This window comes from Podarcis erhardii (assembly GCF_964252035.2).
Source record: "Podarcis erhardii genome assembly, chromosome: 1".
Taxonomy (NCBI): domain Eukaryota; kingdom Metazoa; phylum Chordata; class Lepidosauria; order Squamata; family Lacertidae; genus Podarcis; species Podarcis erhardii.
Window position 1 is genome coordinate 42,450,456 of NC_138497.1, and position 16,297 is coordinate 42,466,752.

Sequence of the window (16,297 nt, forward strand, 5' to 3'; positions counted from 1 at the left end):
GAACTGACCTGTTAACATTCATTGTATTTTAATGAACCAGTAGCCCAGTGCATTCCAAAGTCATTGCTTATTGTAGACCCAGCCACCAAACTGCAGATCCCCGTCCAGACTTGTATTCCCATAAATAGCAAGGGTCAGTGACCAAAAGGCAAAGGTCAATGGCAGAAAGGGATGTTGTAGACTGAGTTTATTTTCTTTAGCAGCTTACCAACTAACTTATTAAACTGAAGCTATAAAACTGACGTACGTTATTTTAACACCACCATTCCATTGACAAGGACAGTCATTTAAGTGAAGAGGCATCTTAGTCTTGGGGCCTGCAAGTGAAAAGTCTTGTAGCATGTTACAAGTCAAATTTTTATTAAAACCTATGCTTTCATAGATTGAAGCCTATTTCATCAGATACATGGTGGAACTACTAACAAGAAAGCATCTGAAATATGTTCCCATCATATTTACAACATTTCCGGATTAGCTCTTCTTGAGAACTCTGTGTGTAGAATCATATATTTTTTGGCATAATATCCACATGGATTTTCAGCTCCAACATATTTTCTGCATCTGTGCCTTCACAGGAATTGTTCTAGGCAAAAGCATGGGTTGTGGGAGGGAAATAGTGCATCAGAAGAGGAACCAGGTTCATATGGAGCATAACATGTACTTACTAGGAATATGAAAAGGCAATTTGTCAGAAATTATTTGAACTAAATTAAAACTGACTATTGGAGTAGTAAAGAAACCAAATTTGCACATATGTGTAGGGGAAAGTTTCATAAGCCTTGTCTCTTTTAGTGCTTCAAGAAATGTTTAAATGAAGCACACAATGCAGGTGAAATACTACACCACTGTTAAACTATGGAAGGGAGGCAATGTTTCAGTTCACTGCTTTCTGCTGAGAAGAAAAGGATATTAAAGCATTTAAAACATACTAGTGATACCTTGCTGCATAATGTTTCTTTGGGGCAGGACGAGGTGTTTCTACCAACTGGCTTCTTCCACACTGGAGGAGTGAGGGAGCCCTTGAAGGCTAAGTCTGCAATCATATTCATTCTTACCTGGGACTAAGTCCCTTTGAATTCAGTGGGGCTTACTTCTAAGTAGACATGTACAGAATTGCATTGTAAACCACTTTTATTGCTGTGCAGGTTTGCACTATGCGGGATTGGTTGGTTTAGTTGCAGTTATTTTTATACAGGGAGCGGAACTATTGCCTAATGTGCAAACGCACAAACCTAAGGCTACTACAGCTCTAAGCTCCATAAAACATCTTCCCTAAGGGAGCATTAACAAAAAAAATCCTGTTCCTCTCCTTTTAAAGGGTCAGTAAGTGATGGGGGCATTATAAGTAGTGAATTGGTGATCCTCTGGCCTGCTTTCTCCCTCACAGCCCCTTCCTTGCACAGTTGTTATGGCAGCTATTATTGAAAACTCACATGATTGCAATTGGTGAAGCAGCCAAGAGGAAGCAGTTTGGTTAATTTTTTGACAGCAGGTGGGGACACAGATGAAGTCAAAGCAGCATTTAGAATAGATGCTGCATGTGCTGTTACTCCCCACCCCCACCCCATGTGCCCTCCATGAAAAGTAGAAAGTGATCAAGCACAAACATGCACAGTCTGGTTTCCACTTTTGAGGTGGCTCCCCCCCTTTATTTTTCCTTTTATTTGCCCATATTTTGTTTTTATTTGTACTTCTGCATACTTTGGGGTTCCCCTGAGCCTGCCTCTTGTGGGTGGGTGGTGCCATTTTGGCTACGTCAGCATCAGCACACCATGAACAAGGGAAATAGAGGGAGTGATTTCTCTGTTTATTTGGAAAGCTGTCTTTTAGCATTAGACTTCATGGTATAATATAATTCAACCTGCACTCGTTTTATATTAACATAACGCAAGTTATGTAAAATCCCACCAGTTTATATAAGCAGTGAGAAAGCACTTGATCTTCATACAGATATTGTAATTGAGAAGCATCACTGTAATTTATCTATTTTGTAACACAGAATAATATTACCAAGAACACAAAACGAAACTTTTTGTCATTCTCCTCTTATTCTTGGTATCTACTGACTTTAGCAAACTAGGGAACTTTAGAAGACTTACAGTCCCTTCCAGGTTTTTCAGCTGCTGGTCAATCTCCTTAAGCCGGTTATGCTGATCTCGTTCTTCTTTCGTGTCTCTTAAAACCTTTTCACCTGGAATTGTTTCCAGCTTTCTATTTGCATAAGCCAAAGAATCCTAACAGAAGCAAATAATAATAGAATCATTGACATGTAAAGCTGAAAAAGAAAGGGAGACCATCTAAACCAATCTACTAGGGCCCCCTCCATGTTAAATGTCGCTTACAGATTAATCTGTATCAAACAGATTATAGGATGTCATCAACAGTAGATTGTAGTAGTGACTGTTGAGTTGAACAATATGCTTAATAAAACATAGGCAGCTGGGCTCAAACAAATGAGTTGTGCTATGTATTCCTGTAAAAAGGAAAATTTACAAAGGTAAATTTGGCCTATGGGGAAACTCCAAATATAGCTATCAAGACCTTCAGAAAGATAGGGAATGTGAACCATGTTTTCCTCCTCAGATAATAATACCCCACCTGATAGTCCTTCTCTAGTTGTGATTCTTATGTAGAAAAATTTAACATATCTGAAGAAGGGGGTGGGGACTCTATCATACCCCAGTAGATCACCAATAGACACTTCTATCTACACCTAGGCTCTTCATAGGCTTTGCATACTGAAAAGCAGAATTAGACAGCCAGAATATAAATTCAGGAACTGTTCCTTTTCACTGTTTTCCAGAGGAGAAACAGAAATGTTATGACATTTCTTAACTGAAAACACTTTAGTAGGGAAACTTTTCTGTAACAAAGGCTCCCTATAGCATGTGTACCCATAATGACATACATGCATGCAGGATTAATCATGCTACAATTGATATACTGTATGTTAAACAGCTAAAATCCCCACATGTAATATATTTAATGTAGCAAATCTCTGACAATTAAAACTGAATGTAGGCATGTTAGATTATCTGGAAGAGTAACAAAAATTATTAATGAAAATAACATTGATAAACTGCTGGTCATTTACTACAGAATATTGTTTAATATACTATACCAGTGGTTTTCAACCAGTGTGCCTTGAATGATGCTTAGGGGTGCCACAGACAATACTGGCCTCTGTCCCTCTTTCCTTCCCTCCTCCCTCTGATGCCCTATCGTGTCTCGGCCCCCCAAAGGCTTGCACAGCTGTTTGTGTGCGAATGGTGCCTCTGGGGCTGGCCAGGGGGTGCTTCCCAGGCCCCTGTGGGCAAGTGTGAGGAGGCATTCCTCTTTGGGGCAGGAGGGCAGGTCAGAGACCAGGGGCAGCAGCTGCTTGGAGGACTCCCAAGGAGAGAAGGAGGCTGAGGGAACAATCCACAAGGGAGGGTGTTTGAAAAGGGGTATGGGGCTGCCAGCTCTGCAGCCACGGAGTGACCTAACTGGGCTCCTGAGCCCCACAGGGGTGCAGCAGAAAGAATGTAGTTGGTCAAGGGAGCCATGGACCCAAAATGGTTGAACACCTCTGCACCAGACAAAGGTTAACTTTTAACAATGGGCTTTCAACTTCTATGAGCATTCCTGCATTTAATATCATCTGTACTACATGCTGCATACAAACCACCAATTTAATTTAAATCTTTTCAATATATTATATAGCATGAGAAAATCAACTTCTTTTTATCTGTTAGATGATCAGGAATGGAAACAGGAAGAAGAGACAAAGGACAGTATTATTCACCACTGGAATGAAAGTTTCTACAAAGTCCAGCTTCTTATTTTCCACCCTGCTCACTTGCTGCTATGACATCACTTACTTACTGAGCCTAAAGCAACTGAGTTAATATTTGGCAAATATGAATGATCAAAAAGTTGCATTTGGCTACACATAATAAGAAACTAGATGTCTTTTTAAAAATCGCCAAAATAAAACCGTCCAGATTTTAATTAAAGCCACATACTTATGACATAAAGCAAACTTCTTCCCCAAAATATAGTGTATGTTAAGCCAAAATATCAACTGGAATTAAAAGTGGCTAGATTTAATGAACAACAGAATATTGGTAGACTTTTCTCTGTAGCACAAGTAAAGGCTCTGTCAACAGATATGCCAATGAAGTCACTGCTTTCCACAAACCTCTAGGGAGCCACCATTCCTTTGTCAAAACAAATACTTGCTTATCTAACTAATCAGTCAGCCCTGCAAATGCCTTCTGCTAAAAATAAATGCATATATAATAGCCTACATTCTAAGAACTGCAGATGGCCAAGCCTAAAGACTGGAGGACCCTCAGAAATGGAGTGGAATGTAGGATGTCATCTGTAGGTGGAGGGAATTGCCAAAAATCACATGTCCCCTTCAGCAAGCAGAAGTGTCTTTCTGTTCAAACTAAACACCTTTGGATCCAAGCAGAATTCTGCCCTCAAAAGTACTTCTGCACAACCTGATCCTATGCAAGCCCAGTAAGAATTAAGTCTAATTGGATTCAGTTGAGTTTACCCCCATGGAAATGTGCATAAGGTTGCATGGCTACTCTGTTTGCAGACATCTGGGATTTCGTTTAAGGATACCATACTGTGATGAAAAATAAAACTGGACAGAGAACACAAGGAGAGGGGGAAAACTAATCTGTTACCCAATATTTTTGAACTTGCTATTCTGTTTGATAGATGTCACCTTTTCTAAGCTTTGGTTGCACTATTTTGTTTATCTGGGGAAATATAACACTGTTAAGTAATTATGGTGCAAATTGTGATTACACAAGTGCCATAGGCACCTATGGGATGTAATTAAAGACTCACGGCTTCCTCGCCATGCATCATTGTAGAGTATTAAAACACTTTTTAAGTTCCAAGAGAAGCAAGGCTTATCATGCATTGAACAGCCATTTCAGAAACAGTTGCTTAAATATTTTATTTATTTTCAGGTTGTGGAGATCCACTGTTCATCCAGACCCTATAAAATAAATTGTGGACAGCATTGTCACTATTCCCACCACCACCAGACTCTCTCCTACCCATTACTCACAGACATGATATCACTCTTCTGGCACAAGATACAAGCCTGTGAGAGTAGCACACTAATCGTTAAATGCAGTCAGGGCACCCATTTTATCATGTGGAAAAGCTCAGACTTACAGATAGCTGTCTGGTTGCACAGAGCTGGCATTAGCTCTATGTAGTTCCTTTTAAATCCTTATTTTAATCTGCTTGTTAACATCTAACATCTACTACCGTAATGCAAACCATGTGGCAATGCCAGTAATGGCAGTTTTTCTAAGAGCCAAATGTCATGCCAAAAGGTTTAACTCAACCGCCCTCAAGTCAAATGTAGCATGATGGCATCTGAAAGCACTGATTAATCACACATACGGGTTGTTTTAATGTTGTAAAAAAAATAAATACATTTAGATAAAACCATAATACCAATCAAGAACATTTCCTGGTGTACCCACTCTCTGTTAACAAAGGGATGGGTTTCACAATAGCATTTATCAGTACAGTAGTACCTCAGGTTAAGAATTTAATTCGTTCCAGAGGTCCATTCTTAACCTGAAACTGTTCTTAACCTGAGAAACCACTTTAGCCAAACCATTTCTGTTCTCATCCTGAAGCAAAGTTCTTAACCCGAGGTACTATTTCTGGGTTAGCAGAGTCTGTAAGCTGAAGCGTATGTAACCCGAGGTACCACTGTAGTAGCACATGAGGCTTGAAAAGCTGAGCACCAGATTTTTGAATCATATTTTAAGATAAACCCTAAACACTGGCATGCCTATTATAGTACTATAAAACACATGCATTGTAATACATTATTATATATCATCATATATATTAGTAGCAAATTCATTATCTGAGTGTCCTTATGTTGCCAGATCAACACCACCTAGGTACAAGAGATAGTATCAGCAAGCTTGGAGAAATACCAATGTTTGCAGAAAATAAATAATAATAATAATAATAATAGGGTGAAGGACATAAAATGGGGGACAGGGGTGGAGGACCAAAACAACCCAATGAAAAGTGAGCATGTTAATTATTGGAAGAAGGAAATCTAAATCGACTATTGGGGGGGGGTCAGGGGATAGAAAAATCAATAACATACATGAAATGGGAAACCTCCAACCCTCAGACCAAATCTTGGCCTGCCAGGAGGTAAAATTTGGCCTACAAGGCATTAAAAAAATAAAATATGGCCACCTGCCAATCAACTGACAGCACTCTGATGGGAGGGTGACATCAGCTAATGGGCAGGGGGGAAGGTTTAATTTTGTGTTGGTAGTGCATGCCAGTTCCCCTGCTGGGAGCTGGTATATGAAGCCAAAGCAGTAGGATTTAACCCCTGTTCATCAGCTGATGAGGGCTTTTAATCCTTCCTCATCAGCTAGGGAGTGGGGGTTAGATCCCACTGCTTTTGTCTATGCATGCCTGTTCCCCTGCTGGGAACAGGTGTGCTCAGCCAAAGCACAATGCAGGGCTATTTGAAAGTCTGGCTTCCACAGGCAGTGGCGTAGCGTGGGTTGTCAGCACCCAGGGCAAGGCAAGTAATTTGCGCCCCCTAACCCGTGGATTTGCGCCCCCTAACCCTAACCCCCATATGTTGCGCCCGGTGCGGCGGCCCCCCCTGCACCCCCCACGCTACGCCACTGTCCACAGGCATCCACAGGAATAGAGAGGCTTAACCTAACCTTCAACTTCCTTCTGTTAAGAATGGAAACCATCTTCATGAAGGGATTCTGCATCACAGATTACTCGTCCTTCCACAGCAGTGCCAGTCATCCAGGAAACTCTGCACTGCCAAGTGTTCAGTATAGGGCACTCCTTAGCATTGAAACAGAACTCCTAAGTCTGCAATTCTATTGTGCATAACCTTTCTCCTTAAAAAAGGAATTCAACTGAGCTAATACTTAAGAGCTCAAACTAAATAAATAATTAAACCAAATTAAGAGACAAGCATAACTATAATGATTTAATTAAATCTGGCATATGGGGGGAAATGCTTGAGAGAGAAAGAAGGCTTTGATTACGCCAATTTCCTAAATGAAAAACAATACAATCATGGAAAAGAGTTGCGGATCCAACTTTCCTGTAACAGCCAAGATGAAATACTCCTATACAAACTTATTAAAACCATTTGTTAAGGATTAAGGACACACAAATATAGAATTCCTATATTCTTCAAATATAGTAACAAGTGGTAGGAACCAAATCTCTAAGCTGTTGATAATTACATTTTTGCACATAATGAAACATTAGCTTGGGAATTTGCTTTGAAATTATCATTAAACACAGTCCTTGGCAGACAAAAATCTGGAGCAAATAACATGAGAATAAATAACTGAAGTTCATTCTGGCTAAGTGGAAATACAAACAGATGGTTAAGTCTACAACTATTTCAGATTACTCGCCAAATCTTTAGCGGGGGGGGGGGGGCAACCACAACGAACTAGTTTTGAAGGAAGTCCATTGAAACAATTGGCCCAATTATGCACTTTATAAGTGTTGCAGCTCAGTCTGATACATGCTTGGTGTAAGCTACCATGCACTCGTTTTGCCTGGTAGGTAACTAGTCATGGGTTTCATATGCAGCATAAATTATATAGAAAATTGCATTTTAGGTTTGGACCACAACTGAGCAGAAAATGACCTTAGTAAACATCAGAAGTATTACTACTTCCTTGTGCCAACTGATATCAAAACAAAATAGGGCCACTGAAAAACAAGCATGCTTGAGAGATCCCTCAGTTTTGCAGAAGTACAACAAAAAGGTTGAGGGACTCACCAAACGGGACCCCCCCCCCAAAAAAAAACCCCCATGAGGCTAAATTATGCTCAGTGAGATGCCCAGAGGTCACACGATGCTGAGCGTTAGCTGGAAGAGAAGAAAGCTAAAAAAGCAGGGTAGAGCGTGAATTGGCCTGCTTTAGTTCCTATGATAGTTAAGATAGCACAGTGCTTCAGAATAGATTGGGGGTAGGGGGCTACATTGCACAGCTAAAAGTCATGCTAGCATAACTGTTTAGTTGAATACCTCCTAGAAGTAGGTGTGGCTGGCTGACTAGTACTCTGAATAGAATAGCTGCTACTGGGAATGGGGGGCCAGGATATACTGCAACATTTTGTTTTGGGTCTGAAGTTGTTCCACACTACTACTACTAAAATCAATTAAAATTGACTGCTATTTTTAGTAGCATCACTATATACAGTGGTACCTCAGGTTACATATGCTTCAGGTTACAGACTCTGCTAACCCAGAAATAGTGCTTCAGGTTAAGAACTTTGCTTCAGGATGAGAACAGAAATCGTGCTCCGGTGGCGCGGCAGCAGCAGGAGTCCCCATTAGCTAAAGTGGTTAAGAACAGTTTCAGGTTAAGTACGGACCTCCGGAACGAATTAAGTACTTAACCCGAGGTACCACTGTAGAATGCTTTACGGAGTAACATGGAGACAGGTATCTGCCAAGAAGCTTAAAATGTTGACAGTAAGCAAGAAAACAGAAGGAAGTGTGGCAACAGAGGTTAAGTGTAATAATTGATTACTGTGAGAAACTGGAGCACATACGCTTTATTTCAGTGAGGAATAGGCTTCACAGTAAAGGTTGGTTTTGAAGAAGCATTTCAAGAGATAGCGAGAAGTGGCATCATGTAGGCGTTCTCCAAGTTTCAAACTATTAAGGGCAGCAGTAATTGAACAAGGCAGTTGAAGGAAACAGAAGACTTCTGGGAAATAAGGTCACAAAGACAGAGTAGGGCAAGGCTATGAAGAACTTTGAAAGTAAATGCAACTAGTTTGTGTTAGATGCAAAGGAAAGCATTGCAAGGAAGGATCTGAGAAGATGCATCACATAAACCAGTTAAGAGAGGTAAATATGAATGCAGAGTGCTGCACAGAAATGAGAAAATTCACTGTGAAGAAAAATAATGAAGAAGATATGGGAAAAAATATGAGAGAGCTAAGGAAGAAGTGTGAAAACAACCCTGTTTTGCTCAAGGATGATCTTTCTTTTAAAAAAAACAAACCTGTCTGTAGTAGGGTGCTTTAGGTCAGCCTTAACATTACGAAGAAGCAGGTAAAGGAGTACAAGTCACTTGCACCAATTCTTTCTCGATTTATTTTAAATATTTCTTAGCCACTTTCCTGTTAAAACAATATCCAAAATGAGTCTGCATTCCAGTTCTTTGGAATGTATGCACTGGCCCTTAGTCATAAGATAGTATTTCTCTCTGCTTCTTGATAAATGCTTGCCAGAAAACAAAACACTGGGAGTATCGCACCATTTCACAAGTTGTCCAGTAACAACAGTTAAGTGGAGGCAGTGCTAGAGCTGCCGATTTTTTCACTCCCATCTTCTTCCTATTCCTCTCTCCATCGTTGAGGAGTTCCATACTTAAGATTCTCCGATTATCCTTGACAATGCCATCCTGAGATATCAAGGTATTGTGCAAGGTGTTCGTTAAAGATTGTTTCCATGATACTTTTAGGCCAATATTCCCAATGCAGCAAAGAAAGGTTTAAAATATGGAGACCAATAAAAGAACACTCTACAACAGTAAAGTATTCTTATTGCAGTTAATTAAGATGGATGAAGGTTTCTACACAAAGTTGGCACAGTTATATAAAAGCTAGTTATCAGAATAAAGATACTATTTCTGACAGTTTAAAAAAACCAGACTGTCAGGTGCAAAAGAAAAGAGGGATTCTGCACCTTTCACATTTGTTTAGAAAGACTGGATTTCTAAAAGTTGTCCCATCCTTTTATAAAAAGCTGCACATGCTCTAATTCCCTTTTCTACACAACTCTTGAAAGACAAGGACCCTCTCCTCCTTTGCATTTGGTGGCATATTCCCCAAGCATATGTTCCAGAGTGCCAGCTACATAATCTCTGTTGCAGTAAAAACAAGAGGCTTGTGGCACTTTAAAGGCTAACCAATTTATTATGGCATGAGCTTAAGCTTCTGCATTCACTTCAACACATGCATGAAATGTTATCTTCAGTTGACAGGGATAACCACAAATACAAAAATAAGTAAAGAGAGAAAATAAGATGGTGAGACCATCATGACAAAGAAAAGTGAAGCTGCATCCAGCCTGTGTGGCTTTTCCTCTGATAATGGCCTTGTCTATACTCCGACAGGAAATGTATTTTCCATCACTAGTTCTGAGCAGCAAAAGCATTCAACACACGTACTCTATGGACAGTAATTTACGCTAAAAAGATTGGCTAAAGTTTACAGATTGCTGGCAAATGTTTACTTCTTCTGCAACCTACCTGTTTCACCAGAAAACATAGTTTGCACTGATGTATCTAATGACAACATTGTATTTCACTGTGCAAAAATATAGTTTGATTGCACATAATGGTATGAACACACTCATAAACTATGATGGACTACAGCTCTGACAATCCTAAACACATTATTGCAAATACCTCCTATTCTGACATTTGAAGCCTACTCTGAACTGTGTTCCTTTAATTAGCCTTCTAAACTAATGTCTCCTGTTTCTCCAAAAATAAGGCATTTTCCCATAAAACATCTGGCTCAATGCCCAGGAAGGATAATAATCAGTCCTGGGCCAGTGACAGCTTTGAGGTCCACAGGCTCCCTGGGAGCACAGCAGAATTAGGCTCTTGCTTTCAGGCCTATTCCAAGACATTAGAATAATATGAGGAAACTTCCTTTGATTATTGTTCTGCTGTTTTTCTGCCAAATGATGATAGTGTGTGAAAGTCAAGCACCCTAGAAGTTTGCATTAACCTTTTGTTCATTTTATACTCCCTCAGAAGTCTTACTGACCTTGATGGTTTCACAAAACAGTTTTCTGTTATATTACAAAGAGAGCATAATTTTACATAAACATTGCATAGATGCTCCAGAGCTCAATAGCTTGCAGAGAGAAATATAGGCATGGGAGCTAAGCATTGGTTTCCAAATATGACCTAAGCATTGGTTTCCAAATATGACCCAGTGCACTGCTGGTTCACACAAAACGCTAAATCATTGTTGCACAGCTACATGCACAGCTTCAGGTGAACTAAAACTAACTTACTGGAAGCCTGCAGTTGTGCTCATACTAGGTTTGGTACAAGGAACTGAGAATAAATGTCACCAACCGTCACAATTTCTATGATAAGAACACAAACCTCAGCAGCTGTGAGATAAGCATTTCAACCTCTTGAATTCTTCTGCTGCTCAGATTTTAATCTCCTCCCTGTCACTCAATGGTCTGCCTTTACCACTCTCCTGACCTTGCTGTAGTAGTAGTAGCAGCAGCAGCAGAACAGAGGTACTCCCCTCAGTTACAGCAATGACCACGGTGCCAGAAAAACTGAGAAATGTAAAACAACAGCACTGGGGAAGGAGCAGAAAGATCCGTCCTTCACTTCAGCCCAAACAGCAAGGTGAATATGCAGATAGATGGGTGGTAGCAAGAGGAGTTTCAGTACAGTGGGTGGGATGGAATTGGTTTGGGAGCCTCACAAACGTTCGGAAAACAGCTGGATCTGACTGCATGTCCCAATTGGGAATGTACGTAATGGGTTCAATATATCTTAGATTGCCTCAAGAAGGATAAGCTGACAGGGATTCAAGGAAAACAGGAAGCAATTCACTAGAATTAAAGCATCTCCAAATTCCCATGTTAAAAAATGGCTACTGAGCATTTAAAGGTATATTCCAAGTCGCACTGTACCTGATAAATCTGTTTAGAGACTATTGAACAGGAATTCTGATCTGCAGATAAATTTCCATCAGAGATTACTAGTTTGAGTTTGGCATTGATTTCAGTGAGGTGATGGTATTCCAATGGCTCAGGTGTGTAACCTTCACCTGGTGCTAGCATTGTAGTTGCTTCTTCCTAGAAAAAGGAATAACGAATTAGTCACACTATCTGGGGATATAAACTAGGGCCGAAAAAACCCTGCCATGTTATTTTTAAGAGAAACAGGTTCTCCTCAGCACAAATAAATGCAGATCTGATACAAAACCAAGTGTGTTAAAATTTTAGTTCATCAAGCAACATCTCATAACTTTTCATAAAAATAGTGATTATACATAACTTGCATAAAGGATGGAGCAGTGCTTTTTTCTAGGGAAAGAAGGTACTGGTACTGCTCAGCAGCAAGGAGGGGATGCACTCTGCACCTGTTCAGAGGCACGCTGCATCGCCGCTTGGGTGCCAACAAACAGGCCGACCATAAGAGGTCCACAAGTTTTGAGAACGGTTTTGCAAGGTCACCAGAAGAATGCTGATTACTGGCAGGCTAGAGGCTCTTATTCCTAAGAGTGCTTGGGAAAATACTAATTATTTTAAATTTCATTATAAAGCAAAGAGGAGACAAATCCCAAACTATTAGGTACTTATGTACAAGTAAGATAAAGAAAATTACTTTCTTCTTGTAGCCACTTTTGTAGCAAAAAAACCAGACAAACAAATCACTATTTAACTCTCACTACCCAGTACTCAGAAAATGTCAGTGTACACTCGGGCAAAGCAGTAGTGCTTGCATGTTACCAATAAGCATCCACACAGATGCAAGGTTCCACTCCATGTAAAATTTTATGCCACCACTGAAAACCAAAGAAGATTCCAGCACTGCACTAATCCTCTGAAATGGAGAGCACACACTACTGTTTTCGATCAACCTGGATGAATATCTGTGTACCTGAGTTACTTGAAGTTCACTACTCTCATCTTCAGTATCTTTCAGCAATTCTGACAGCCTCTTCTTATCTTCCTCTGGCATAACTACTTGGTTAACTGAATCCTTGGCCAGCTGAATAAAGAAAGTAATTTGGAAACCTGAAGCCATTGAAGACTGATGATGGAATGATGAGATTTTAACCTCCATTATGGTATTATAGTCTTTTATTATGTTTACACATTTTATATTTCCATTTTTATTATTACACTTACGAATGAAAATAAAATAAAATAAAAATAATTTTAAAAATAAAATAAAGTCCAGCTGCTGCTAGCAAGCCACCCACTGCAATACTGTATATGATAACAAATGTGGTGGCTTATGGAGAATACTTTGAAATCTTCACATTTTTTTATACAGAAGGATATGTATAAACAAATCCACCTGAAAGGACAAATGGGTTTCAGATAATTTTATCAGAAGGTGAAAAATTTTGCACAAATAATGGCTGACCTCAATGCTCAAACAACCTATGCCATTCACAGCACAAGCAGAAGAAGAGTTTGGATTTGATATCCCGCTTTATCACTACTCGATGGACTCTCAAAGCGGCTAACATTCTCCTTTCCCTTCTTCCCCCACAACAAACACTCTGTGAGGTGGGTGAAGCTGAGAGACTTCAAGAAGTGTGACTGGCCCAAGGTCACCCAGCAGCTGCATGTGGAGGAGCGGGGACGCGAACTTGATTCCCCAGATTACGAGTCTACCGCTCTTAACCACTACACCACACTGGCAGTAGCTGAGGGCCAGAGTACACATGACTGTAGCAAGCCAGTGACAGATCAAAGGGTATGTGGGTGGAGACTATTCAACCCAATCCTTATCTGCTGATCTCTTCCCCGCAAACATATGCACAGAGCTGCTTTTGATCCAGGATCATTCCTAGTCCTGCAGTGCAGTTGTGGGGGAAAAGGTCTCCATGGACACAATAGGACAGGAAAGGGAGAGGTAGGGTAAGGGCTTCAAGGATAAGTCTACTACCATCTTGTGTAATTAAGCCCTTAATGACACCACAGATCCACGATGACATGGAATGAAGAAGGTGTAGAGAGAGAGAGAGTTTTTTCTCCTTCTCCCATCCAATGAAATGGAAAGGTGGGAGAATCAGAGAGACAAGAAGTACATTTTAACACAGCACATAATTAAACTACAAACTTCATGTGGAACTTCCAACTTAGACAGTTTGAAAAGGTGATTAGACAAATCGGTGAAAGATAAGGCTATCAATAGCTTCTAGTAACAGTAACCATATGATACTACCAGAATCAAAGGCAATATATCTGATTATCAGTTGCCCTGCTTCTAGGCTTCCTCAAATGATCTGGCTGGCCCCTTTGGGAAACAGGAAGCTAGACTAGACAGGTTTTGGGTTAGATCCAGCAAGGCTCTTTTTAAAACATAACTAGACCATTGGCTCTGCACTGCCCACAATGAAATTTAAGTGAAACTGATGTTCCAGGATCTGAACAAATTCTATACAAGTCTTGTGGCAGGGCTATCTTCCACCATACCACTCATAACTTTTAGGTATAAGAATAATCGTAAATTGTCTTTCCATTTCCTGACAGCAGAAAAAAACCACAGGCATAGCATTAGAAGAGCCTGATAGTACAAAATAAACAACATGGGCTCCATAACTGGCAGTTCAATAGATTCTATTACGTTTTCCCAGCAGTACATGATTTAGCTGAAGTGATCAGCAATCTAATTATCATCCTTTTCCTAAAAACTTCAGGCTGGCTATATATAGGATAACCTTTGTAGCAAAGTTAATCATCCATTATTAATTTCTAAATGAGTAGCATGATGAGACTTGACAAAGAGTTCTAATCCTGTACTTTGCCATGCAGACTGTTAACACATACCTCTATGTTCTTTTTAACAAAATCAGTTTTTTTACTGTTTGTTTCGCTTTTCTTAGTCATCTTTTCCATTTTCTTTATTGAGCTTCTTGTTTTATCGTCACCTAAACAGCATGCAATTCAGAAAAAAAATTCTAAAAGTATAACTGGGCAAATAGTTAAAAAACAATCAATTCATCTAATTTACCATTTCACTATCTACAGTACACAAATATAATTCAGTATTATTCATTTCAGACTATATTAATTTCAGCAACCTTTCAAAAATATCACTAATAAAATTAGATGGATTTCAGTGCAAAGTCATTTGTTACAGTCATGCACAAAATTTTCAAGCAACTAACTATAGCCTAATCCAGTAGTTCCTAAACTTTTTGGGATCACCACCTCCTTATCCCCAATGCCCCCTCCTATCCTACCCTATAAAAAGCATTTCTTAGAATAGTGGTTTGCACGACTTACTAAGGAAGATAACACGATAAAATTCAAAACAGTAACAATTTAATTGCACATTTATGCAAAACCCAATTAAAACTATTTAGTTTAAAATTAATTCAACAAAACTAATGAACTTGATCCAGTGATATTTATCTGATAGTCATTTACCTCCAGTGCCCCCTGCCACCCCCTTGTCTCTTAGTGCCCTCATTGGTAATCCCACCACTTTGGGAACCACTGGTCTCATCCTATCTATGCCTGAAGTTACTCCCATTATTTGAATAGTCCTTCCCTTAGCATAAACCATGCGCTGCTCTGGTTTCACCAGAAGCGGTTTAGTCATGCTGGCCACATGACCTGGAAAAACTGTCTGCGGAAGTGGACAAACGCCGGCTCCCTCGGCCTTCACAACTGGACTTAATTGTCAGGGGTCCCTTTACCTTTAGCATAGATCTGCTAAGGACAATGACTACCACTATACTTCAAATATACTGTACTTCCCACAACAAGAAAACACTTATGATTATGTAATAATTCAAACCTGCAAAATTGTATTATGCTACATATTTCTGAATGTGCTATAAACTTACATTTACTTCTTTAAACATTGCCTTTTTGCCAAAGCACTCAATACTCTAATAGCACTGCCTTCCTCATCATTCAGAAGGAAATGTAGTTAAAGGCATTACAAATATGATGTAGTAATTGCCTCAAAACTTTAGGAGATACAAATACAAAACTGCACTACATATCCAGGTAGACTGCTTTCTGCAGCCCAGAGTTCTAACTCGAGTGTTATATCTTCATTTGTTTATAATGGTTTGTTTGTCAACCACAGGTCTCCAAGTTCATCCTAACAGGAAACTGTCTTCTGTTCAAAAGCAAAAGTGACATGTTTAACCTCCTCACACCTACAAAAGAGTAGAGAAGAGATGGGAATACTTGAGTCTAAGATGCATGCAGGATCATTCTTGTAGCAGGACAATATGGTTACCCATTATGTCTAAAGCAGTATCCCCAGGCAAAAGGCAGAATTGTCACTGGATCTATGGAACAAAGGTAAATTGATATAACCTGTACCTTGCTTGGTTTGTCTACTATTATTCCCATAGTTTTCTGGATGAATCTGCGTGTGAAATACACTAACAAACATTTCATCTTCTTCAGCAGCAGTTGAGTCTGTTAATAAAATGTGGCATTAAATAACTGATAATTATTTACATTTCAAAACAAAAAAATTAACAGTCCCATATT

General features: G+C 39.6%; 1 protein-coding gene across 2 annotated transcripts in view; it reads right to left on the reverse strand.

Annotated features, from left to right (window-relative positions):
• Positions 1 to 16,297, reverse strand: part of FSIP1 (fibrous sheath interacting protein 1) — a 78,958-nt gene that overhangs the window by 50,012 nt on the left and 12,649 nt on the right. For both annotated transcript variants that reach the window (XM_081861637.1, XM_081861636.1), the window contains exons 7-11: positions 16,124 to 16,222; positions 14,609 to 14,709; positions 12,705 to 12,815; positions 11,732 to 11,896; positions 2,100 to 2,234 (exon numbers count right to left, since the gene is read on the reverse strand). In XM_081861637.1, coding sequence (XP_081717763.1) covers positions 2,100 to 2,234; positions 11,732 to 11,896; positions 12,705 to 12,815; positions 14,609 to 14,709; positions 16,124 to 16,222 — 611 coding nt within the window. The remainder of the gene's footprint in view (positions 1 to 2,099; positions 2,235 to 11,731; positions 11,897 to 12,704; positions 12,816 to 14,608; positions 14,710 to 16,123; positions 16,223 to 16,297) is intronic.